Source organism: Quercus lobata, chromosome 6 (genome assembly GCF_001633185.2).
Source record: "Quercus lobata isolate SW786 chromosome 6, ValleyOak3.0 Primary Assembly, whole genome shotgun sequence".
Taxonomy (NCBI): domain Eukaryota; kingdom Viridiplantae; phylum Streptophyta; class Magnoliopsida; order Fagales; family Fagaceae; genus Quercus; species Quercus lobata.
In genome coordinates this window covers 53,819,677-53,846,018 of record NC_044909.1, presented here as the reverse complement: position 1 = coordinate 53,846,018, position 26,342 = coordinate 53,819,677, and the positions used below count along the sequence as shown (strand labels likewise).

The window sequence follows — 26,342 nt, the reverse complement described above, 5'->3', positions numbered from 1 at the left end:
TAAAGTGGCTTTTTGAGGTGTTAAAAGCTAAAAGTTTTAACACCACCACTGTAAATGCTCTAACTTAAAAAAAAAAAAAAAATCCTAACCAACTTAGTATTAAAAAAGAAAACCATTATTTTTTTTTAGTTTTTAGCCTTGTTGGTAAATGATTACATCTTAATATATTTAAAAACAACAATTTTGAGTATTTATCAATTTTGAGTTTTTTTTTTAATTTTTTTATTCCGCCCCCGCTAGCTTACTTAAAATCCTGAATCTGTACCTGGGTTGATCTTGGATGCGCAAATCATAGCAATATAACATAGGATTGAACTACATTTAAGGGTAAAACTTTTATTCAATGCTTCAATGTGTTAAATGGGATACAAGATTAACATGTGATCATTTTTAAACACGTGTCATGTTTGTATCATATGCAATGTAATTGTTGCAAGCTAAACTGTAAATGCATTCACGTGATTGCAATGACAAATAAAACATACAATTGAAAATAATTATAATGAGGAAATATAATAATGTTCGTGTTGCATTGCATTATGCGTGTGAATATGTAAATAACAACAACAAATAAAGTCTTAATCACAAAATTTGAGATCAACTATGGAATCTCAACTAATAATTGATTTATGTAAATAAACTGCACATGAAATTTGTCAATCATGTTAATATTACCTTTTTTGGATAGTGGGTTTGAAAATTAAAACCTAATCTTTGACACTAAATGGTAACAAATTTGAGTTTTGGGGCTTAATTATGAGAACCCCACCATCCACGAGGCAAAGCAAAAGGCAGCCAAGAAATAAGATACACAACAAGGGGCCCAATTTAAAAGCACCGAGCCTAATGTGAACCGTCCATAATGCATGCTTATCATGACAGTCGCAAAGTATATCATTTTCTGTCTTTTTTGGTTGAAAGTTGAGACTATAAGAAACGCAGCCGTTGAAGAAGCCATACCTCAAAATAAGGACCACTCAGTCTCACACTATCTTCAAACTCCATAAAGTCTTTTCCATGTTTCTGAGACCATAGAAGCCGTTTTTATTTTAGCTCTGCCTTTTTTTTTCTTTTTCTTTTTTTTGGTTTAACATGGCTTGTCTGAGCGATGAGAGCTGGGTTTCTCTTCCTAAAATGCTCTCAGAGCGGTTAACTCTTAGAGGTGGTGATCAAAATGAAGAGGAGGAGCTGAAAAAGACGAGCTTTGTTGAATCTAAGAGGACCCAATACCGAATAGAGAAAGTTTTTCCGGTTTATGCATTGGGGATATCCAAGCCTGAGTCTGACTCGATTGTTAATTCGGGTGACCTGATTGCTGACCCAATTTGGGACGCTGTGAAAGAAGAGGCTAAGTTGGAGGTACTACTGAGCTTTTAGTTTTAACCAATATTTCTTTTTTGTTCATTTTGTTTTTGTCTTTGTTGGGTTCTGAGTGATGGGTCTTCTATGGTTTATGGTTTAAGAAATTGGCAAAACTTAGATACCCAAATAAATTCAACTGACTAATGTAACAGAAACAGAAACAGAAACAGTATTAGTTTTTTGTTTTTGGAAGGAGAATTAAATTCAACCATATAATTCATTGGTCAATACAACCACATGGTTGAAAAAGGAACTGCACAAGGAATAGTAGTTAAGGAACTGTACCTAAAACTATGTTTTTTTTTCATTTGAAGAGAATATACAGTTTTTTTAAAGCATCAAAATTTTCAAGTTCTCTTATACAATGAACAAAATAAGCCGAATTAATGTTTGACCCTAAGAAATTTGGAGCTGTTACATTTGGTTTGAAACTTTAGTTTTATTTTTCTAAATTTTTTGTTGAGTAGGATTGGTGTTACTTTAGAAACTGACTTTTTTTAGTACAGAAAGTGATTTTTTTTAAGGTTGTCATTTGGTTATACCATCTGTTTGACTTTGGCTGGAGATATCGTTTTAGGTTGAATTTTATGGTATTTGGATAGCCTGGTTTATGTTCACCAATTTGTTTAACTAAAACATGGGTAGTGATTTTTTCAATGATGGGGTAATAGCACTGATTTGAAACTGGGTTCTCTGAAATCTTACTTATATGGCCTATAGTAAGATTTGATTCCTAATTTGATTGTAGACACACGTAGAAACATAGATAATTAGGATTTGGAACAGTGCTTTGTTTAATCCATCCTCATATATTTGTTGACACACATTACTGCAGGCAGAGAAGGAGCCGATTTTGAGTAGCTTCTTATATGCCAGTATAATGTCACATGATTGCTTAGAGCAAGCCTTGGGGTTTGTTCTTGCCAATAGACTGCAGAACCCTACACTGTTGGCAACTCAACTGATGGATATATTTTTTGATGTGATATTGCATGACACAGGTATTCAACATTCAATCCGCCTAGATATGCAGGTAACTCAATCAGGGTTCCAAAGTATATGAGTAATCTTTGTTATGGAATAGTAGAATATGTCTTAGCATCTGGAAATCTTCTTTCTACAGGCATTTAAAGATCGGGATCCTGCTTGTTTGTCATATTGCTCAGTTCTGTTGTATCTTAAGGTACTTCTAGAAAAGACCCTTATTTTGTTGCAATCATTTGTTGATCTTGGTTGTGAGCTATGTTGAGAGGAAAAGAAAAAGGTACACACTTGATGTTGTGAGCTATGTTTTATTGCAGGGATATCATTCTCTGCAAGTGCATCGAGTAGCACATGCATTGTGGAGCCAAGGACGAAAAGTATTGGCGTTGGCACTGCAAAGCCGAATCAGTGAGGTAGTTTGTACTTTCTTTGATGATACTTGATGAGTTATTTACAAACAAAGAGTAAATAAGGATACTTTCTTAACTCCATGACCTTACCCTCCACCTCATTATTGAGGAAGGAGGAAGTACCATTTGAGCTAAAGCTCACTGGCAAGAAAAATGAGTAAGAGAAAAGAAAAAGAAAAAGAAATGGATAATCTTTGATCAGCATCATCCTGTTTTAAGATTCAATCCCCCTCTCACCCCTTTATCTTATTTTCTATCTATCCTCGTTTAATTTGTCAACTGCTTTTCCTCCTCAGGTTTTTGGAGTTGACATACATCCGGGTATGTTTATTTCTACTACACTTTCTATGCTATTCAAAATTATTGAGTTTGGCAGTATTATTTAATTGTAAAGGGATTTTAAGGTTTTGCTGTTTTGGACAGCTGCAAAAATTGGAGAGGGAATATTATTGGATCATGGTACAGGTGTGGTTATTGGTGAAACTGCTGTTGTGGGAAATAGAGTTTCATTGATGCATGTAAGTCAGTTTCATTCTCTGTTGTGTTCCCATTATTTGATGGGAAGAAAGTTCAGTTATCTTTGTTGCAAGCAACCTGGTAGTTTATGAAAACACATTACTAGGTGTTCTTTTCTTTTTTCTTTTCTTTTCTTTTTTGTGTTGTTTGTTTACTTTCTAAACAATTATTTCATCAGAACTTCTTGTGAAGAATTGGGAGATAAAAGAAGGTAATATAAGCTTTAATATTTTCACATATAGAAATGTCTGTTGAATGACTTCTTGAGCATATCATGCTTGAAATGAATAGTCAAGACTTAGGTAATAACATTTTTTTATGACTAACTCAAGAATTCAATAATGCTTGAATCATTAAGAAGATCTAAATTTGGGAGTTTTTTTGCTATGAAGCAAGGAAATTATGTTGAATTTTTGTCAAGAAAATATTAAAATTTATTAACAAAGGATATGTCAGAAGTTTTGAATGCCCCAAAAATTTTAACTTTGTTCCAATTAAATTGCAATTTTTGAAATTTCCGAGTTAAAATTTCAATTTGTAACTAATTCCTAGAAAATGATCAAAATAAATCTTTGTCACATACCAGTGTATCTTCATGTGGTTGCATCAGATATATACTTTAATTTAAGTAGCTAAAAAATTTATTTGTCAAGAGCCTTATAGTTCAGTAGTATTGTTTGTTCTCCTTTATGAGGGGAACTAGAGTTCGAATTCCCCCTCCCCCTTGTTGTAACAATTCAATTATTTTATATATATGTGTGTGTGTGCGTGTGAGAAAAAAGGGCATAGCTGTGGTATACAGGAGGTATATAAGAGATACACAAAAGAAAAGAACAAAATGAAATCTTAGATTCTAAGATGAAAAAAAATCCAAGAACTACAATAAGGATACAGAAGTGAACCCCTTATGGTCCTTATCAATGGAAAGAGAGTTGAGGAATAAAGACTTCAACCCCATTACTGTGAATTCATTTGCATCAAATACTTTGGAAATTGCATTTCAAGATCAAATTATTCTTATTATAGAAAAATGTTTTCAGGGTGTAACTTTAGGAGGAACAGGGAAAGAAGTTGGTGATCGTCATCCAAAAGTAAGTGATGGTGCACTAATTGGTGCCAGTGCAACTATACTTGGGAACATAAAAATAGGTAAAGGTGCAATGGTAGCTGCTGGTTCCCTTGTGTTAAAAGATGTCCCTCCACACAGGTAGAAAATAATTTCTGATAATCAGCAGTGTAGTTCTTCTAATCATTATATTGCCATTATATTAGCTTTGTAATAAATATATAACTGATGTTTTTTTTTTTTTTGGGTTCCCAAGCATGGTGGCAGGAATTCCGGCCAAAGTGATTGGATATGTAGATGAACAAGATCCGTCATTGACAATGAAGCATGGTAAGTTATTTATATGTGCAAAACTTGGATGTTTTTTTATCTTAGAAAACATGAGCAACCTCATTTAAACAATTATATTATCAGACAGCTCCAATTATCTGTTTCAATGCTTGTCCTAGAATCTGGAAGTCCTATTGTTGAAGACTAGTTGCTTCGTGCTAAACAAACTTAAAGGAACCTTTAATTACCTTTCTCACTAAAAAAAAGAAAATCTTTATCAAGGAATTAGATTGGTACGAAAACCTCACCTGGTCCAAAAGATTGACTTCATAAGTATTTCTAATTCTTCTAAAGCAATATATTTGTGTCCCATGTTTGATTCTGAGAGGTATAGAAACAATTTCCGTCAATAAAGTGGCTATTGCATCCATTTTTGAATGGATAATACATGAATGTCCTGCTTTAATAACCTTGGCTTTCTAATTTTTTTGTTGTCAGATTTAACATTTTCTATGTGAAAAAAGATGGGCTAATTTTACTTTTTTAATTTTTTTTATTTATAATATGTACCTGTCCTGTATCATTTATTATTATGCTTGTTGCTATGTGCAGATGCTACCAAAGATTTTTTCGAACATGTTGCTGATAATTTTAAGGATGGAAGATCAACTGGTTAGTACTCCTTACTGTAGTTTCTTAGTTCTGAAGAAACTTCAAATCTAAAGTAGACAATTTCAAATTGTAGACTTTTTCTTTTCATGTGTCCTCTGATTTGGTTTTATGCTAATAAAACAATGGTGACACTCCTATAATGGGTTTGGCTTACCTCCAATGTTATCTTGTATTGGAGGCAGGCACAAAATGTGTGTGCCTTTTCTCAAAATGTATTATTAAATTATTGTGTATGATTTTTCAGGAGGGCAGGAGTCAGGATCGGGAAAGAAATGATGGAAGCACTTAAGAGATGTGGCTAGGCGTAAATGTCATTTGCCAATGGCAATGCAATTCATGGTCTGCGAAGAAGCAGGGGGACAGGGACAAGGGTTTATCATTTCCAGAATGTTAGATACAAACAAAATATAATGCTCCTATAACTTTGAAATGCGATGAGCAATTTGTAGTCCATTGTAATTTATGCTGACACATTGTTCAGGTTCCCAATATTGCAAAATTTACATATCTGAAAGTGAAGTTTCTTTTATCCTCCCCCACCAACTTCCTTCTGTTAAAATAGGGCTGTTTGTTACCGTTGTTTAAACAACAGTTTTTAATATTTAAACAATATTACATGTATTTTTACGCACTTTTTCACCTATACGTATTTCTAAAAAATACAAACAACGTTACTAGAACAACATTACCAAACGGTAAAGCACCTAGCATTCAATTCTTGTTTCCCATGCATAAAATCAGGGAGAACTAGAAGTTTCAGATGCATGTAAAACAAACCATGCCAATAGCTTTCAGATTAGATTAGAGAAAATAAACTTGATATGCTCCATGGTCAAACTTCAAATTGCGTTTATGAAAGTGATGTGTACCAGAATCCTTAAATTAACAGTTAGCATCTTATGTGGGGATAAAGGGTGACCAAAGTCACCAATGACCAAATGATTCTAAATGGCTCCTGTAATTTAGGGAGTGGATCCCACCTGTCTTCATAAATTATGCTTTTATTTTCTTTTATAGATGTGGATGGAGATTTGAATCGAGGCATTACAATTGAAAACACCAAAAAATGATAATTGAGTTATAAAAATATGCTAATTGAACTATAAGATTCTTAATGTAGGGTTAAGGGCCCAAATCATATATTAGGTCTTGGGTCTATGCCGAGAGCATGAGCAATCCGAGGAGGAGCACATAGTAATGAATGATTCAGACTCAGGATTTAGTGAGCAAGATACGAATGGAAAGTTAGTTTGAGGAGGAATAACTCCTTGGATACGATAAGTACAATTCAGATATGTATTCCAACAATTAAGGTGACCTTCCAAGAAGCTCCATTGATAGAGACGTGCATCATGAATATACGAAAAAGAGGGGAATCTAAAAATATCTAAGGGAAAGTTACTACCACCGCATTAAATGCACTACATCTACTTTTCTGACCGCATTTATGTGGAGAAAACCCCTGAACAGTGCTGCCTTGGCCACCACAACTCATAGAGAGCCAAAGAGGATGTCTGATGGGACAGATACTCAAGTAAGGGCTTAAATGACCAATAAGTGTAGGTTCAAGATGATCTGAAGGGAACTATATAACGTAAGGGACCTTCCATGAGGAAAGGATCGGAAATTAGAAAGAGAACACTGTAGCAATCTAAATTGTTTTTGTACCCAATTGTGATCAATTTATAAAAGTGTGACCTCCTCGGACTGTAAGTCCATTGATATCATAATCTCTTATTTGTGTTTGATTGTCATTTAATTCAGTACTAGCCGTTGTCCAACTCATTAAGGCCTAGTTCTTTAACCCACTCTCTACAAATTTATTGTACTGGGCTCATTGGGCCAAGATCTCATACATCTTGGGCTTGGGCTGCGAAACGGGTCCCTACACTTAGCATAAATTATGCTGTTAGGAATATATATATATATATATATATATATATAAAGATCATTTGTCCCACCTTGTATTTCAATTTATGCTCCACCAATCACAACTTGACATGTGTTTAACTTTTAAAAAAAAAAAAAGTAACTTTGATTATTTTATAAGGGAAGTCAAACAAATTACATGGCAAGTTGTGATTGATAGAGAATAAAGTTAAACACACAAAGTGGAATAGATAATTTTTATTCTAAAGTAACCATGAAACTTATTGGCAAAGCTGCTAATTCATATATTAATGGAGATAGGTTTAATTTCATGATAAAGATTTGTGTTTTATGAACTAAAAAGATAAAAATGATGTCATGTTGATTAAAATTAGTTACGGTTTTTTATTTGTTCAAATGAGATTTAAAACCAAGTGATAGTATATGTAGACATAACTCGTGAAAAATAAAATCTTCAACATGAATTGGACAAAAGAAGAGGATTGACCATCGTGGGTTCTTTTTTGGACAGTACCCAGGCCCAAATGATGATAAGGATCTTAGGCCTCCAAAGAAATAATGTCTAATAGGTGGTGGATTGGGCTTGGTTCACTGCAGCTATATTGGGCTTATTACAAACTGAAAGTTCAAAAACGTGTATAAACACCCTTGAACGTTTAGACCCCCAAATTACAACTTAACCAATTCAAGCAATATGTCAAACAACTAGTGTGCGGAAACTTAACATATGCTATAATATGAAATTGGTATAAACTATCTAAGCCAAAACAAAACACAATCCACAGCAGATAATAAAAAGGCAAAGATAAAGAGGAAGGAAGATGCAAACACAAAGAAAACACGCGATGTGTTATCGAAGAGGAAACCGAAACCCTCGGCGTAAAACCTCTCCGCCGCCCTCCAAGTGGTAAACAATCCACTAGAAAATACAGTTGGGATACATGGACAACAATAGACCCTCCAAGCCTAATCTACCCAGTGCACCTAAGCCCTCCAAGCTTCTTGCTCCAACGAGGTTGCGCTGAACCTTTTTATTTTCTAGCTTCCCGGATTCCGCTACTAGACCGTAGCATCAACCAATGAAGATTGGTTCCTTCCTAACTGCTTCCCAGAAATCCAAACAGCTGTCTCACAGTGAAGATGATGGTGAGAATCAGGTTTGGTATAATGCCTCTCAAGGATTTGACAATGGAGAGGAAAAGAGTTGAGGAATTTGAAGAGACTCTAAGGTATAGATTGTGGGTGAATCAATCTTGTTTTTCTTTAGGGTTTCTCTCTCAAAATTCTCTCTGGAAGCTTTCTCACAATCGTGGGTAAAAGGGGTATTTATACTGTAGTGGGAGAGAAATGTGAAACGTCAGATTTTACAAAACAGGGGTGGCTCGCGGCTTGACCTCGCGGCTTGACCAAGTCGCGAGATCCAGTCGCGAGATAACCGTATGGCCAGTTGTCCTGTTTTGTCCTGTAATGCTCCAGCTAGCATGATTGTTCATCTTCCAGCATGCTTGGCACGTGTGCTGCGTCTGGCGGCTTGCAGCCGCGAGTCACCCGCGAGGACTAGCCGCGAGTCTCTATTTTCTTGCACACTTTTGAGCAATCTTTACTCTATCTCACTCACTACCCTTACATCAAACCCACCTAAATACAGGGTTACTAAATGCTGAATTACAAGCAAATTTGGCACGGAATAAAGCCAATTAGATGGTTGAATAAATTCAACCTTACACAAACCAATTTGTGTACAAGACATGGGTCCTACAAAACATAAACATTTATGCATGTAAACATATATGTATTGTAAAATAAGTGGCTGAAGAACAGTAAAAGAATTATTAAGAAAATGCAAGTAAGAACATCAGGGATCCTCAGAAAATAGAGTGATAGGTCATTATATTATGTTTTTAAGTACATTGGTCCCTTTTTCTCACTGGGATATGCCATGAGGTCCAAATAAGTTTAAAAGTCACAGACTTGGATAGCTCTTTCTAGGCTTCCAAGACTTGTGATGTTTGAATCCCCTTGAATCCAAGTGTATTCTCAAGCACTTGTTACATGATCCTTTACAATACCTTCCTTTTCTCTTTATTTTTCTGAAGCTTAATGAGTCTCTCTAATGCTCTTTTTGCTCTAATTGATAGTTGTTGAATGCCTTTTATTGATGACTTAATCCTCCTTTTTATAGTAGATTTTTAGGGTTTTTGGTATATCATTGATTCCTTTCTTTTGCTGTCCTAGGTACCAAAACCAATGTTGTGTCAGCAACATTGGTGGCTGGTCTTTTCCTTATTTTCTCATTGCATTCTTCTTTTGAGGTTACCTTCCAAAAAGTTCCCAGCTGACCTTCATCTTATGGGGGGTCCTGATGGGGCTGACTTCCATTCCTTTTCCCAAAGTTTCTAAAGAGACTTTTCAAAGCCCCTTTTTAAGTCCTTTTTCTTCAAATACGTAGATTTCTCCCTGTCATGTTGAAAGATTCTAACCACCTTATTTCATAGTTCACCTTCCTACTTTTCCCGAGGTACTAGGCTCCCTTCATTAGGTGCTGATTCCTAAGTCACCAACTGTTTCCAAAGCTTTTCTTCTGAGTTATGGGCGGCTGATGGGACATGACTTTCTTTGTTCCTTGTGCCTATGGGTATGCCTCCTTGAGCTGTTCAAATCCTATCTGATTCTTTCTTGCACTTCTTGATGATCCCCTCCCTGGCTTTGACAGTTCCAAGGTATCTTGGTCTAGTCCCTTTCTTCTCCTTGGGCTCCCTGGGAGTTCCTTTTACAGAGGGCCAAGCCCAAACTTCCTTTGCCTATCTCTCTCTCTCTCTTCCTAAGGCCCAGGGCTTACCCATTCATGAGCTTGGGCTTCCTTTTGCCCATTCTAAATGGGTCTTGGCTCATGGATTGGGCTTTCCTCATTTTTGAGGGCCCATTTGCTTTGGATCTTGATACTTGTAACATTTTGATCCTCAACAACCATTCACCAATTCATAGTCCCCAAAAGGTTAATACGTAGAACTCAAAAGAAATTGGACCCTTGTAATTTCAAACTTTTTATCTAATAGGAGATATGATATAATTTGAACTTATAAAGTCTTTTTCATAATATTATTTTCACCATTAATTAAGATACTACTAGGTTTTCCCATCAAAAAAAAGAAAAAAAAAAAAGAAAAAAGAAAAAGAAGAAGAAGATACATTTAGGTTTTTTTTTTTTTTTTTTTTCATTTTTATTTTTTTATGTAGGTGACATTCAATCTTAGGTTCCTTATTTGACAACAAACTGTATTAATCTTTCTTCTTTTTATTAGACCCTTTTTTTTTTTTTTTAATATATATAAAATCAAATTTCCTTTTAAATTATTAGGCTACACACGCTAGAGACCTGAGCTCTCCTTCCAAAAATTTCTCATCTTTTTTTATTTGTTGATGAATAGAAAAATTTTATTAGCAACAAAAAAACAAACTACAAAAGAACAGAGTCCTCAACAAGAGCAAACTCCAAACAAGCAGGACACCAACCAACGCCAAACCTCCCAAAATTTCTCCTAGTTATAATGCAAGACAATTGCATAATAAAGTTAAACAGATTTCACCATAAAATTATGAGTAATGCTAGGATCATAACTTGCTCCTGTAACAAGTCATGAATGATGAGGTTGTGGATTCACCACTTTTACTCCACCACTCACAATTTGCTACATAAACAAATTGTAACAAAAATTGTGGTCTTAAAATTACTCTCAAATCATGCATCACTAATTGGAACGAGCAGTGGGCCGAGTAGCCTGCTTCGGCCCTTTTGGCCAAAACAGGTAAAGAAAGTAAGCACTTAAATAAAATGGAGCCCCAAAAAGAAAAAAAGGAAAAATAAAAAAGAAAAATGAAAAATGAAGCATAGAAAATTACTAAAAAACCCTTGGAAAACTGGCGTATTCCGGAGTCGGAACCATATTGATTTCTCAGCTAGTCTCTCTCCCCTTGGCCCTGACTCTCTCTGTTAATTAAAAAAAAAAAAAAAAAACACAGCAGCAGCAGGTACAAGGGCCCCCCCAAAACGACGTCGTCTCCCATTTCCAATTCTAACACCGACGAATCGAAGATCTCACTCCCTCCAAATTTGATAGATCCCCCAAACTTCCCATTATAGAAAGGTACATGCACACTCATTGCCAAACCCTTCGATCTTACTCCTTATTTTTATCACAATTCCAATTAATTTTACTTTATCAGTATAATTGTCAAGTGTTTCTAATTTTTCGTAATTTTTGAATCTCGGATCTGACAGTTTTTTTTTTTTTTTAAAATGAGAATTCTCTAATAATGAGATCCACTTAAATTATTGTTACTATTAACTAAATTTGCAAACCTATGAATTTTGTGGTATATTGATGCTTGGCGTAATTGTATCATAATTCTATGAATTTGAGCTTGTATCAGTAATAACTCTAGTTTGAAATTTCCTAGTCGGTCTGAAATTGATGTAGCAGTATGGTTCTTACTAGTCTATTTGTCTTGCTTAGCTTCGATTGCGTTTAGGTAGTAACGAGTTATAACTTTGCGGCACCATCTTGTATGTGTTATGTGTAATATCAATGTTTAGTGGGGAGATAGTTGATCATCTATCGTTACATTGTACGAAAAGGTCATTGAACTTTTGTTTGGTTGGAGGAATTGGGTTGGCAAACATTCTTCGGATATTTGGAACTTAGTCCCTTTATGTTTGATGTGGACATTGTGTGGAGGGAATGGAATTGCCGTACTTTTTTCAGAGCACTTCTGTAAATGATTCCTCTATGTACATTGAGTAGTCTTTTTTTCAATAATATTTGATTACATAATGTTTAGCTCCTTTTTGATAAGTTGTGTTATGTTGCAGGTGATGTGGACAGAAGAGCGAAACTGAATAGTGCATAGATGGAAGCGGAAGGAGGTGATACCGCTGGAGTGCTGGAATTGGAAAGTCACGCTTCTGATGATTTAAAATCTGAGAAACATTTGCCCAACACAAATTACGTGAGCAATGGAAATATTGCCGTGGAAAATGGGTTGACTGATGATGTGAACCCAAGTTCGGATGATACTCATGATCAGTTCGTTCAAATGGTTACCGAGCTGAAGTTTCAGAATGAATTCTTGAAGTCCCAATTTGAGGATTTGAAAAATAGTCAATCAGAATGTAGTGTGTCTAATCAACAGACAAAGGCAAATGAGACCGAAGGTGGGGAATCTGAAGATGTGAAAGAACTTTGCGAAAGGATAGAATCTTTGAAGAGAGAACTTTTGGAGGAAAAACAGACTAGGAATGCAGCAGAGGAGGCTTTGAAGCATCTTACAGTGGCATACTCAGAAGCAGATGCAAAAGCCCAAGAGCTCTCTGCAAAGCTTGCTGAAGGTCAGATTTTTATCTGTTCGAACTCTTTCATCTGTGTTATAAGATTTGTTTAAGTATATAAGTTGGCAAACTGTGGAGCAGATATATATTTGCATTTTTTTTAATACTAGAAATTCACTCTCTATTTATTTATTTATTTTTAAGAAATCAATTAATAAAACAGAATCTCTACATTATATCTTTGAAACCTGTTCTGCATCTTAAATTTTTTTTTATAGCTGTAGAGTGGAGGCTGAGGACTGGTTTATTTATTTATTTTGGTGGGCATTTTGAAAGAGAAAATTTGTAGTTTCATCTTTCACCAAAGTCACAGAGTCATCTTTATAGAACCTTTTATCTTAGTCTGAATGCATAGCATCATTTCATTACATAGCTCAACAGAAGTTGGATCAAGAAATAAAAGACCGTGAAGAGAAGTACTCCGAACTTGACTCAAAATTTAGCAGGCTTCACAAACGAGCAAAACAACGGATACAAGATGTTCAAAAGGTAAATTGCCTTTTGGCCTTTCTGCCTTGGTTTGCAACTTCATGATACCGTTCATCTTGCCATGTTTTAGGATGAACTTGTTTTGGCACACATTAATTGTTAAATGTTAAGCTTCTAAGCCAGTTCTTTGATTTTCTCCGCTTTTCCCATATTTGGAATGCTTGTGACTGGTTTCCATATTCAGACACATTATCATTGAGAGGCCTTTAGTAAAGCACATCCTTGAAATAATGCCCTCTAATATGACTTTGCCCTTAAAACTGCATCTTTTTGGGGACTGAATCTCCTGTGATATTTTCAGATAATTATATTATTGTGGTGTCTGTATTAAATATCCTATGTGAGTTCCAAAAGTTTCCATAGAAATGGTGCTATTGTTAGAGCATGTCAGTTTTTGTGCCTGTCCTTTTTAATGGGCAGTGCACTTTGTGTCTCCTGATTTGGTAAAATGCTGGTTCACGGAACCTTGACGAGCACTTTTATATTGTTAAAGGTCCTGTTGTAGACTTAAAATTTAAAGAAGTAAAAAAAACCTTATGCTTTGACAGGAAATATTACTAGAAAAAAAATTTTCCATTGAAATTTATTGAGGTTTTACTTACCTTGATGTAGCCAGTGAAAAATTTAGGTTTGTGTAAGTATCTCTCTCTGCTATGGAATTTTATTTTTCCTGGAATAGTTTTGTGGTTAATATTTCATACGAGACCCATTGTAAATGGATATAGAGGATTTAGAGTTCATGCATTTATTTATTTTTGTCATGGCCATTTTTGGAGTGACATGTTTGGGTGATTTTATAATAATGCATTTGAGCTGAAACTGATAATTGTCACTAAGTTGCCTCACTTGAAAAAAATGAACAAAGAACTTAGAGAAAAGCTAAAAGAACACACACACACACACACTACATTGAATACTATATTCCTCTTCTTTTATTTAAAGTAGTAAAAGAAATAATCATATTTTGCCCGAAATTAAGTGACAAGTGTTATTTGGAGATTGTCAATTTCAGGAAAAAGATGATCTTGAGGTCCAGTTTCGTGAAGTGAGTGAAACAGCTGAGCGAGCATCATCGCAACAGTCAGCATTGCAACAAGAGCTGGAGCGGACACGGCAACAAGCAAATGATGCATTAAAAGCAATGGATGCAGAGAGACAACAATTGAGGAGTACAAACAATAAGTAAAATCCCTAACTATGTATTAAATTGAGAAACTTGTGCATGTTTGTATATTTTTGCAGGTGGGTTGGGTACATGTGTGGGTGTGGTGATATATTTGATGGGAGAAACAATAGCATCATTTGTTCTTTTTGTATCATAGATCTGTTTTTCCGTTAATCGCCCCCACTCCTTCCAAAAAAAAAAAGTGTCTTGTAAATGGAAATTACTTGAAGTTTTGTACCTTAAGCTCAAGTCTTTCTGCAGTTCCATAAAGCAGTATCAAAATTTGAGAATTTATATTTACAGTCCTGTTTTCATTCTTCTCATGATTGAAATCTAGACTCCGAGACACCATTGAGGAATTGCGGCGTTCAGTGGAACCAAAAGAAAGTGCTCTTGAGGCCTTGCAACAGTCACTAATGGAGAAGGAGCAGGTATGCAGATCTTTAACAAGGCTGGCTTTTGGCTTTCAAAACTTTGCTTTGATGCTTATAGAATCCCCTGCTTGTTCATGCACGTGGAGATACCTACCCTGTTTATGGATGTTATGCTTGTATACCTTGGTTACTGTTCTTGTTTTGGCCAAATAGTTGATCTTCTGAGGGTATAACCTCAATTTTATGCTTCAGATGTTCAAGTGCTTTATAAAATATACTGCCTCAATTTTAAGATTTAATTTTATTGCATCAATATATTTTGACCAAGCATACAATTCTTGGTGACTTAACAAGAAACTTCTGTTAATGACAATTGAATCACCATGCATAACAAAGTGTTTTGACCGGCTTTTGTATCTCTTTGACTTGATTTGATATATTATTGTTTCGCTCTTCCATGTTGAAAATTTTCTATCATTGATATGCCTTTGCTGTCTTAATTGTTGCTTGTATAAAGAGAATTAATAGTGAGTCTTAACTTGCTTATATTTTAGATGTTGGAAGACATGCGGGGATTGTTACAAGCTGCAGATGAAAAAAGGCAAGCTTCAATAGCTGAACTCTCTGCTAAACATCAGAAGGTAAATTTGCATTCAGATGGCTAAACATTAAGAACTTCTATTGTTACTTATCCCAAAAAAAAAAAAAAACATTGAGAATTTTTTGTTTTTCTTTACTGCTCCATGCAACAATTTGTGCCCTAGCTTCAGAACTGTCCTCTGTTTTTCTTTAGAATTTGGAGAGTTTGGAAGCTCAACTTGCTGATGCACTATCTGATAGAAGCAAAGCTACTGAAACTATTTCTTCACTACAGGTAGGAGTTATTCAAATGAGGTTCATTCTGCCAATGCGCTCTAGCTCAAATGGCCCCTCCTTCCCTATAACAATAAGATAGGGGTGAGGTTGTAGTTGTTTTTTTGTTCCATGAACGTCTAGCTAAACTGCTAGAGATATGAGTCAAATTTTTTTTGATAGGTAATAAAAATTTTATTCATAAAGGCTACTTCATGCAACAAGAATGAGGTAGCTAAAAAATATATATATACAAAAGCGCAAAAGAAAGAAAACTATGTACAAATAAGAAGGGAATCTAAGAACAACGGAACGGAATCAGTAGAAGTGAATCCTCAAGAACAAGACTAGTCAAACAACATCCCTGTAAATAATGCTATGAGCTGATCCACCGAATGCTCCTAATATGACACTCTTCTAATTAGGATGACATTTTTTTTTTGGGTGTGTGCGTGCTTGCGTACATGCATATGTAAGGGCATCAACAAAACAGAAATAGTATAGGGCATTACTTGTTTTAAATTGTAATTTCTTTAACTCAATAGCATATTTTTATGGCTTAGTGCTGTTGAATTTCTTAAAAAAATTCACATGATGAATTGGACTAAGTGTTGAAGACATATTACCAGGTGCTAATTGCAGAGAAAGAGTCTAAGATTGCAGAGATGGATGCAGCTTCAACTGGCGAGGCAGCGCGGTTTAGAGCTTCTGTGGAAAGTGTAAAGGGAGAGCTTGCTCACCTGAAACGTGAGCATGTATGAATCAAACATTCAGAATGAGTAAAATTTATCTTCTGCAAATGACATTGATGGTCTTTGTGATGTGAACATTATTATTCCTTCCGCCCATGTTGTTGGTCTCTATTTCTTTTTGGGATGCCCAAAATGTCTTCTTTGATTTTTGAAATGTTAATGAACACAATATTGAAGAATCAAGAGTTTGTTTGGTTAGAGTATTTAAAATGTGTTTCCACCACTTAAAAACAATAAAATATTGTGTCCCACATAAAAAAGTTTTTTTGGTGTATATGGGTTTTTAGACAACGCCTTTTAGATGTCTTTAGGATTAGGTTTTTGTTTTCTAAAAGAGGAGGTGGCTTTTATGGTTAATTTTAGGTCTCTCTCTCTCTCTCTCTCTCTCCTTCATTAGCCACTGCCTTTTGGATGATAATGGCTGTGTGGAAGAGAATTAGGTATGGATTCGGTGATGGCCATGTGTACTGGCTTTGCTGATGGATGTGTGCAATTCATCTTGAGATGAACTCAGTCTAGTTATAGTTGCCGATTTGGTTCAGTGGTTTCCATGAGGCGGCTTTCTGGTGTTCTCAATGGCGGCACAGTATAATTGGCTCCAGTTGTCGACTCCCAACAAGCCTTGCCGTGGTGTTCGACAAAGTCTTGTTTTTGTTATTATGGCGTCCAATTGGGGTTTTTGCTATCTGGACCTTGATGGAGGTGGGATTTTGGGGTTTGCCAATTGGTTTTTGTGGGATTGGGGGGTTGTGTACCACTGGATGGTGGCTCTTGTGGGTGGATTGTGATGGCGACTTTGAGGAGGTGTTGCTGGTTTGTGGGGTTATGCTTCACCATGGATGGTTGCTCTTGTATTGGATTATTGCTGGTTGTGCACCAATAAATTTTTTTTAGAGGCTTTTTTACCGAACATGTTTTTTTGTTTTTGCTTTTCTCAAAAAAAATTAATAATAATAAATTTTTCCAAACACATTTTTGTTTTAAAAACATCCAAAAATGAAAAGGTTTACTTTTAAATAAATTCTTTAGAATTGCTACCAAACAGCCTCCAATATTGAGGTTTATATAAAGAAAATGATTAAATAATTTTGGAAACTTGTATCTTTTGAAAGAAAATGATTAAATTATGTTCCTTTCAAAAGTTGAGAAGTTGGCTTTATTCAACAGGACCAATAATACAGGATGGAGGGAGTATTTATTAGCTGAACACAAGTTCTGGGTTTCCCTTTGTGCTTCTTTAGGATGGGGTGGGCTTCCATTAAAATGAAAAGAATTAGAAGAAAGGATACTACATGGCAATTTATTTCAGGACAAAACTTTGTGAAGTTGTTATGACTATCTCATTTATATAGCTAGGGACATGCATATGTATTTCTTTTCTACGCTCATATGGCATTTATTGTTATTCAGGACAAAGAAAAGGTGAGCTGGGAAGCTGCCTCCCAGGCACTTAAGACTAAACTGGAACTTGCTGAGAGTAATTGCATACGTGCTGAAATTGAAGTTGCAAAAATGAGAAGTATATTTGCATCCATTATTTTCCTTTTATCAGATTACTCATATATGTGAAGTGAATGTTCATGCTTTTCTTATTGGGCAGGTCAGCTGGAATCTGATGTGTCTGCACAAGCCCAGATCCTAAATGCTAAAGATGCAGAATTAGTGGCTTCCAAAAAGGAGGTATCAATTTATTCTTATTTCCCTCCATGATTTCTGAACTCATTCTTAATGTGTGTGTGTGAGAGAGAGAGGATGAAATATAGCTCCAATCCTGCAGGTAAGGAAATGAATAACAATATGTTTTACATCTTTATTTTCAAAATGTTTTTCATTTTACCTTTATATGTCTGTGATGACTGATGAGGGCCCAATTATTTTAATCTTAAAGGCATGTTCTCTTTCTCTTGGCCATTGAGTGGCAGTTCCCTGAAATTTGCATATGCAATGCAGATTTTGGGGTATGCTCTGGCCTGCCAACTGCTGGAGAGTATTCCTGTATCATAAGCACCGATTCCAGAGGACAATAGTTGTATGTCTCATTGATATTGTGCTTTAACAGAAGTAGAATAAGTATTGATGCATTGGGAGTATGGCTCTACACCATTTATATATTGGTGCTACAGTTCCTTGCATATCCAACTTCCATCATCTTCTGGCTGAAGGCACTCGTTACTAGCATTGGTTTAAAAAATTTAAAGAAACCAGTCTCTTTTACTGGGGCCTTGAAATAGTGATACACCCAACCCTCTACCTTCTGATAAGTGGCATTTTTTACTTCTATTCTTGTTAGGAGTTGGCAATGTACATTTTTTGGACAAAGATACTGACAGAAACTTTTATTCTTGCATTGGATTCCTGGATCTCATCTTGGGAAATTGTTCACCTAGTTATCAAACTGGTGGTTTTGGGTTGTATGTTCAGCAAACCAGGAACCTTTCCCCACCAGAGACAAATTACACACATAGTCACACACGTGTGCTGATGATAGTATTCTTACTTAGCTACCCTGTGAAATTACTGCTCAATTTTTGTGAAGCTTCATAGCTTTAAATATTTTCTTATTTATAGCCTGACCTCAATATAAATCTTTGCAGATCAGCCGCCTTGAAAGTGAATTTTCTTCCTACAAGGTTCGTGCTCATGCACTTCTCCAAAAGAAGGATGCAGAGCTAGCTGCAGCTAAAGACTCTGAACAGCTTAAAGTTCTTGAGGAAGCACTAAAAGTACATGGTTATACTTTATCTTATAATATGAAGTAAAGACTGGATCATTATAGACATATGTTAAAATCACTGGCATTTGTTGATCCTGTAGGAGGCTGAAAAAGAAGTATTATCTGTAGCTGCAGAAAGGGATAGGGTCCTTCAAGATCTTCAGGATGCCTTGGCCAATCATGATAAAGAACTCAAAGAAAGGTGCTGATACTGTCTTGCCGGCTCTTTTTTTTTTTCTTTTTTTCTATATGGAATTGGATAGAAGGCTTTATTGAGCTGATCTTTTTTTTTTTTTTTTGGGGGGGGGGGGGGGTGGTCATTAGTTCAGTTTATTTCTTTATATGGAAACTTTCCTTACTTTTTTACCTACGGTTTGGTTTACTTATATATAAATAAATAAATAAAACTCTCCTTACTTTATCTGCCGATAATGCTGGTATAAAATATTTTCCAAAGCATGAAATAAATGATGAGCAATTGATCCAAAGCTGACTAAATTTTACATTAGCTGTCAACCTACCTCAACTCTCCTCCTTTTTCGGGGCTTGGGACCAGCTGTGAACAAAATATATGACACTAAGCACAGACTCAAGCAGAGTTAAATGATGAATAGATGATGTGCGAGAAAGATATGCATGTTGTCGCTAGTCAGGCTGTTACTTTTATTGTGATTAGAACTTTTATTAATTTATATGTTATATTCGTTTCAGAACTCCCACATTTGAAAATTTTAATTTACCAGTATTTTTTGCTTAAAATATATTGAATTTTGGTTTACGTACTTAGAAGTCTGATTTGACTCTTCAATTACATATTTATTCCAGAGAGTTGGTCCTTGACAATGCCAAGCAGCAGATCAAGAGCTTAGAAATAAAGCTGAATTCTGCTAATGCTAGCCACCAATCAGATAAGGAAACATGGGAAATGAACGTTCAAAATATAGAAGAAACATGGCGAAGTAAGACATCCATGCTAAGTCGAATAAAGATGATTCTTACCATCTTTTCCTTCCTTTTCTCCAATCCATAGAAATATGGATACCAGTTAAGTATTCAAAAAGGTTATACTTAATTTTACAGTCAGATGTGAGGGACTAAAGGCTCAAAATGAAGCATCGTCTGGACAGGATGTACAAAAAGAATTGGATGAGCTCAAATTACATTATAAAAGATTGAAGGTACCTTATATCTTGTATCTTGTTGCATTTGGGCTTGGATTAATTGTCAGTATATTTATATTTTTGTTCTTGTGTTAATTGGATGCATAACTTGTAGGAAGAGCATGATACATTTCGTGATCTTGCTGATCGAATGATTGAGGAGAAGGACAAAGAAATCTATAAACTTCTTGATGACAATAAGGATCTTCATCAATCTTTAGAATCAAGACCACCTGTCCGTTTCATTCTCTTGTCTTCTTAAAATATTTGTTAAATTTCACCTGATATTTTTAATACTTCCCATGACTTAGGTTTTAATATTTTAGTCCTTGGCCTGACAATGTGATTAATATTCTCAGGTTGATCACAATGGAAATCACTACACAGGTATGAACCCATTCCTGCTACCACTTGTCAGCACCTGTATTAGTTAACTATAAGTTGAAAGCTTTTCTCAATCTATAACAAATTTAACCCTTGGGGTAGCTGGTGAGGTTTTAACACATCCTTTTTCTCTAACTGGTATTATCAGCCATGCAAAAGCAGGATGCACAGAATTTAAGCACTTCTGCAGCAGAACAGCAGATTCTGGTATAAACATTTCTCTCAAAAAATCTGTTCTCATTTAAAATGTACTTTGTTGAGTCTGCAAATGCATTTATTATGACAATTTAGCAGGTAGCCAATTATATCATAGAGCTGCAATTTTTAACCAGCTCTGATGGAAAAATTTATGTGCCTGAAGAAGTGAGGTGGAGTAGATAAAGTCCACAGAAACTAGAAATATTTATTTATTTTGTCACCAGTTTGTATGCTAATCTTGTGTTCTTTACATTTTCCCTCACAACTTTCCTGCTTCCACCTAGGCTTTATATCTTGATGAACTTTTTTGTTCATTAGTTAATTGAAGATTTTGTGGATAATGTTCAAGGAGCCGTTGTTTATGCTTTTGAATAATGATGGATATCACAATAGCCTTTGTTTAAAAAAAAATAAAAAAAAACTGTATCACTATAGTTCTCCAATGAAGATGGACAATTTCCTGGGAAACTCGTATCAAATACACAAAGTTCTCTTTAATATGAATGGATGCTTGCTAATTGGTTCATCTTTGGAATAATTTGTTTCATGCATTGCATGCAAGTAGAATTTTGGTTGATGGTGATTTTTCTTTTGAAATTCAGCTTTTGGCAAGGCAGCAAGCTCAGAGAGAGGAAGAGCTAGCACAATCACAACGGCATATTTTAGCTCTTCAAGTATGTCAGATGAAATCTAAATTAAATGGTTTTTTTTTCCCCCAGTTTAGTTTCTGATTTTCGTTTCAATTCAGGAGGAAATTGAAGAGCTTGAACATGAGAATCGTCTCCATAGCCAACAGGTATACAGTTGTCTGAATTTTTGCAGATTCAATTGTTTGTGTATTTAATGACAGCAAAGAAATGCTGGCTACCAAGAAACATTTTATGAGACTAGTGCAGCTGAAATGAAAATGTGAGGTTGATAAAATGGAAGTACAGGATTATTACATGTCTATGTATATATGTAGGGAAGTTGAAAAAAAAAAGAAGTGTTTTCCATGTGTGCAATTTTTCCTTCTTCTTTATTTGGAAGTGGGGGGAGGGGAGCAGAGCTTCTCATTAGTTTATAATAGAAGTTTGAACATAATGAGTGCAGGAAGCCATGCTGAAGACTGAGCTTCGCAACATGGAAAGAATGCAGAAGAGGGAAGGGGTAGATATGACGTATTTGAAAAATGTTATCTTAAAGCTTCTTGAAACAGGTATCTCTACTGAAGATTAGCTGTTATAATCACGAAAGTAATTTTTGAATTTTATTCACTTTTGCTGATGAAGTATGTATGTTGGTGATGCCAGAAAACTTAGTAGTTTTAATTATAATGATTTTTGCCACAACAGGTGAAGTGGAGGCGCTACTACCTGTGATTGGAATGCTGCTTCAATTTAGTCCTGAAGAGGTAAAATTCTCAGTTTGTATTAGATGCTCCAGTTTTATAGGGTATTCTGGTTTAAGTCACGGTTTCTATTTTATTTTGTATAATGAAATAAGTCATGGTAAGCTGCCCCTTAACATAGTATAGTATGTTAATATGAATGCCTGGCTAGCAGGCAAAGATGGTAGCCTAGGGCCATAAAATAGCATTATGAGTAATCATTCCAAACTTGTCAATCCACTATGTTTCCTTGGAAGAAAACTTGCAAAAAACTTCAGGAGTGCATTTAGATAAGATGAGCAAGTACCTATTTGTTGACCTTTTTGAAGTCATGTATGTCTTTTCTGACATGGTTTCAAACTGTGATGCTGCATTGCAGTTCAGTACATTATTCTAGGATGTGTTCAAGCATACATTAGAAATTGCTCTCTTAAAAGTGGCAATGAGGTTCAGTACAGTATCTTCAACCATCTGTTAATTACTGCATGTTGCATGCAAATGCAGATTCACAAGTGTCAGCAAGCATACCGTGCCTCAACAGATGTTCCACCAAGCCCAGCAAGCGATGGTCCAGGATCCCGTTCTCTTTTCTCAAGATTCTCATTTTCTTAAAAGTGGATAATAAGTAAGTATTCTTTTATTGCATGAGGATTATCTGCTACTGCAACTCAGCAGCAATGGTGTTGGCTGCTCACCGCAGGTGTGGTCTCAGTATACTTGTATTCTTTTTGTAAAAACAATACGTTGGTTCGTGAAAAGGTTCAGATATTGTAAAGAACGATTAAAAGAGAGAATGATATACCTCAATATCAAGAGGGAGGAGAAACATTTTGGCAGTATTCAGTTACTCTTCCTAGAAGAGTTGCATGCAGTCACACAAGCCCTTTTTTTTAAAAATTTATTTTCTTTTTTCCCAGTCTCTTTTTTCTTTTTTACAATTCAATGTAGAGTATATGTGAGAATTATATCGTGGAGAAACAAGAAGGCAATTTCCAGCGAGGTTTCTGTCAATACCAATGGAATAAGGTCAATAGCAATTTCTAGTAATATTTACAATTCATGTACTTATTTATTTGACCCCTTTTTTTATAGTTATTATTTGAGTCTTCTTTTATTGTTGTCATCATTGTGATTTGTATCATTCAACGAATGGCCTTGTGGGTTGATGGGTGAAAGACAAGTTACGGAGCTCATGGTATTAAGTCATACACGTCATGACATTAACCAATTTCGTCAAAAGCTAGTAGGCTTGAGCCATTTATACTACAAAGTTTATTTATATTTAGAGTCATTATAAGTTTCAACTTTCAATTTTAAAATTCCTCTGAAATCTTTGGCTGGTATCTGCGGTGGACTCGTTAAGATTCTGAGGGCAGTGATTTATGGCTTCCATAAGGAAAAATTAGGGCTCACATGCTTGTGAGAGACACGTTCTATAGGACGGGCGCATCACATACCGTCTCATATAAATTGATCACAGTGTGGTGAATCTGGTGATTAAAAAAGCATGAGGGGGCTTGGATCTAATTAACACACACTTGGGTCCCTACCCTGATAGATTATTACTGGTTTTGATGTGAACCTCTTATTACTTGATGCTGTCTGTTCCATGCTTACCGGACAATAATTGGTCAGTAAAAGAGTGCGTGAAAAAAAAGGAGATTGTTCCACTGGTTTTTGTTTGTTGAAATAACTTCTGCTCTGTTAATGGTCCAAATGAATGGCATATTGCAGTCTGCTAGTTAAAGAAATCTTCCGACATCAGCATTTAAAGTTATAAACGACTGTAAAGTTCAGATGCTATTCTTGCATTATAGGAATCGTGCCTAAATTATTCAATGACCATGTTAAGATAACAAAAGCCTTCAAAGTTACCACATGATTGGTCCCACCTGACGAAATTTATAACACATATCCTTGGTTCATCAAGTGTATAACTATTAAATTAGAAGTCATAAGTAATAATCCTTTTTATCTTCAATGTTAAAGCGTCAAGTCTTCTAAGATTCTCTTCTCTCTCTGTTTTCCCTGAATAAAATTAGGGCAGTCTTATTACACAAAGTACACATCTCAGTTTTTGAATTGACAAATCCTGATTTCAATTCAAAAGGTTTTTGTGTGTATTGTGTGTGCAAATAATTTTATGTCGATGTCTCTAGTACCCCAACCACCCAACAAATCCCTTTGACCATGTCTTGTATTACCCACAAATAATTTTACATAGTTTATATTTCAAAATGTATAGTATCACCTTTATTTTTCCTTTGCAATATCAATAAATATATACAAACAAAACAAAACAAGAATAAGACACTAAAAGAATGATTAGTTTATAAAACTTGCAAAGTTTGACAAGTTTTTTATTTGTTTAATTTTTTATACTTAATAGTAGCAAAACTAAATACCAAAATAAACAAGGTAATGACAAGATAGAAACAATAAGAGAAAGGCTAAGTGCTAGACAAAGACAACTCCAATCACATATGAGAGATTACAAAAATCTGGATGGACCAAATGGTGCACATGCTCCTCTACAACAAAATCTGAAAAGTTTAGAAACACCTTAACAACAAAATCCTTGCACAAAAAGGTTATATGACTAGTGTGCTACATTGCAACAATATTCCCCAATTACTCTTCTCTTGATGTTGAATGAGTTCTTGGCAAAGTTGGCTAATGCACTGTTGTTGCTCTGGATCCAAGTTTGTAGTATCCATCATGGTAATTTCCAATTCTTTCATCATTCATTCTAATTGAAGCTTCTCTCTCTTAACACGAATCAACTCTTCAACCTCCATTTTCTTTATCTCCACCAGTTCTTGATGCTTCATTTTCTTAATCTCTATGAGTTCTTGAGTTCTTAATCTCTAGAAGGAGAAGATGTTGCAGTTGATCTTCTCATCGTTTGAGGCTTCTGAGGCTTCGCTACAAGTTCCAACCATTTTGGTTGATGCCTCAAGATATTCCAACAATGATCAAATTTGAATGGAACAGCTTGGACCTTTAGATACGCTTCCTTTGCCTTCATAATCTGAAAAAATGACAAATAAAAATTGGATTAGTGAATAGACAGTAATGGTGCATTAATGCATTGACACTACTTTGAGCAACAATTTTTTACCTTGTTTTGCTCATTCACACCACTTGGATTAGCCATCTCAATTGATGCTAAGATCCCAACAAACTTATTAGTTTGGAGTTGAATTGTTGACCAACGATTCATTGGAGAGTTTGCATTATGAGTAGATGTAAATGTCTTTTTATTGAAGTAATCGCAAACTCTATTCCAATATGTTTTGTGTTTTTGTTCATTCCCTTGCACTGCATCTAATGAAGTATTGAGCCATGCAGACACAATGAAACAGTCTTCTTCTAGACCAAAATTACCACCCCATTGTGTCTTCTTAGTAATGGATTCCATTTGAACTTCATGTGGAGACTATTGGGTATGCACTTCATCTTGTGGAAAGTCCATCATAAATTCAATTTTCATGATAGACCCCTCTTCTAAGAGCTGTGTGAAGTTACAATCACCACGCATTTGCGAATCCATTCCTTAATAACAATAACATAAAAAGCAGCAATATGATAAGAAGTTAGGCAAATCAACTTTACATACAGCAGCAAAAGGATCACAAGGATAGACAAATTAGTAGAGGACATAAATACAACCAAACATTAAAGCCTTTTGTTGAAGTTTAACTAAAGAAGTTTAGAACAAATCAACAATTGAAGCTGCTTCAGAATTGAAGTTACTGCAGAATGAAGAAGAAGACATTCTGTCTAAACTACAGGTTGTTCTCTTGTAATGACACTAAAAGATATGTATAAAGCTTAGATGAAGTTAGTTACTAGATTAGTGGATATAGTTACTAAATGTCATTCTTTCTCTTTCTTACCTCTAATTTTCATCTATATGGACACAGCTTCTTGTAACTAAATTAATTCAATATAATGCACATACAGATTTTTCTCTCAACTTTTATGATCTTTGTGTGCAATCTTGATACCTTTTTATTTTTTGAAAAACAATCAAACATTAAAGTTGAGTTCATCTTAAACCTAGTCATCAAAAAAGAGAAAATAAAAGCACAAACATACAAACCCACAAACCCAATTGAAGTTAATGGGTAATGTAGTATGATTTATTTCCAGGTTGCAACTAGTAATGCTTACAATTGGTGAGTACTGGATGAGGTTAAGAACCAATTCACCAACACCTCTACATACATACAAACCCACACACCCATCTTACTTTTCAAGATTTCTTAGTGTACATTGGATTCAATCCCAGGTCAGTTACTCAAAATGGAAAAGCTTCATTTATTGA

General features: G+C 35.2%; 3 protein-coding genes across 7 annotated transcripts in view; 2 read left to right on the top strand and 1 right to left on the bottom strand.

The window, feature by feature from the left end:
* The first annotated feature begins 792 nt into the window (after positions 1 to 792).
* LOC115950817 (serine acetyltransferase 2-like) lies at positions 793 to 5,809 on the top strand. The gene is made up of 10 exons (XM_031068073.1): positions 793 to 1,359; positions 2,198 to 2,395; positions 2,486 to 2,545; positions 2,664 to 2,759; positions 3,053 to 3,077; positions 3,180 to 3,274; positions 4,313 to 4,479; positions 4,595 to 4,668; positions 5,221 to 5,280; positions 5,525 to 5,809. The coding sequence occupies exons 1-10, from the start codon at positions 1,093 to 1,095 to the stop codon at positions 5,554 to 5,556; spliced, it is 1,074 nt and encodes a 357-aa protein (XP_030923933.1). The 5' UTR covers positions 793 to 1,092; the 3' UTR covers positions 5,557 to 5,809.
* Positions 5,810 to 11,135: 5,326 nt separating this feature from the next.
* Positions 11,136 to 26,342, top strand: part of LOC115995365 (protein GRIP-like) — a 44,133-nt gene continuing 28,926 nt past the window's right edge. Inside the window, exons 1-22 of one of the 2 annotated variants that reach the window (XM_031119894.1) lie at positions 11,137 to 11,315; positions 12,041 to 12,556; positions 12,930 to 13,045; positions 14,058 to 14,227; positions 14,548 to 14,641; positions 15,139 to 15,225; positions 15,378 to 15,458; positions 16,066 to 16,191; positions 17,599 to 17,707; positions 17,789 to 17,868; positions 18,783 to 18,911; positions 19,003 to 19,103; positions 19,727 to 19,860; positions 19,982 to 20,079; positions 20,177 to 20,296; positions 20,421 to 20,448; positions 20,594 to 20,652; positions 21,246 to 21,317; positions 21,392 to 21,439; positions 21,736 to 21,841; positions 21,978 to 22,036; positions 22,517 to 22,883. In XM_031119894.1, coding sequence (XP_030975754.1) covers positions 12,079 to 12,556; positions 12,930 to 13,045; positions 14,058 to 14,227; positions 14,548 to 14,641; positions 15,139 to 15,225; positions 15,378 to 15,458; positions 16,066 to 16,191; positions 17,599 to 17,707; positions 17,789 to 17,868; positions 18,783 to 18,911; positions 19,003 to 19,103; positions 19,727 to 19,860; positions 19,982 to 20,079; positions 20,177 to 20,296; positions 20,421 to 20,448; positions 20,594 to 20,652; positions 21,246 to 21,317; positions 21,392 to 21,439; positions 21,736 to 21,841; positions 21,978 to 22,036; positions 22,517 to 22,624 — 2,403 coding nt within the window. In that variant the 5' untranslated portion in view covers positions 11,137 to 11,315; positions 12,041 to 12,078 and the 3' untranslated portion in view covers positions 22,625 to 22,883. Of the gene's footprint in view, positions 11,316 to 12,040; positions 12,557 to 12,929; positions 13,046 to 14,057; positions 14,228 to 14,547; positions 14,642 to 15,138; positions 15,226 to 15,377; positions 15,459 to 16,065; positions 16,192 to 17,598; positions 17,708 to 17,788; positions 17,869 to 18,782; positions 18,912 to 19,002; positions 19,104 to 19,726; positions 19,861 to 19,981; positions 20,080 to 20,176; positions 20,297 to 20,420; positions 20,449 to 20,593; positions 20,653 to 21,245; positions 21,318 to 21,391; positions 21,440 to 21,735; positions 21,842 to 21,977; positions 22,037 to 22,516; positions 22,884 to 26,342 lie in introns of those variants that run through there. The other variant, XM_031119895.1, reaches the window with a different exon arrangement.
* LOC115995366 (G2/mitotic-specific cyclin-1-like) overlaps positions 24,432 to 26,342 on the bottom strand; it is a 43,413-nt gene continuing 41,502 nt past the window's right edge. For 3 of the 4 annotated variants that reach the window (XR_004093341.1, XR_004093338.1, XR_004093339.1), the window contains 2 exons: positions 25,134 to 25,567; positions 24,432 to 25,043 (listed from right to left, as the gene is read on the bottom strand). The gene's annotated coding sequence lies outside the window, so the exon portion shown is untranslated. The remainder of the gene's footprint in view (positions 25,044 to 25,133; positions 25,568 to 26,342) is intronic. The other variant, XR_004093340.1, reaches the window with a different exon arrangement.

Excerpts from the sequence above, each read along its gene's own strand:
- LOC115950817 (XM_031068073.1), top strand. The coding sequence starts at position 1,093 with ATGGCTTGTCTGAGCGATGAGAGCTGGGTTTCTCTTCCTAAAATGCTC. Across the intron at positions 1,360-2,197 it reads AAGAAGAGGCTAAGTTGGAG|GCAGAGAAGGAGCCGATTTT; the intron begins GTACTACTGAGC and ends ACATTACTGCAG. Across the intron at positions 2,760-3,052 it reads TGCAAAGCCGAATCAGTGAG|GTTTTTGGAGTTGACATACA; the intron begins GTAGTTTGTACT and ends TTTCCTCCTCAG.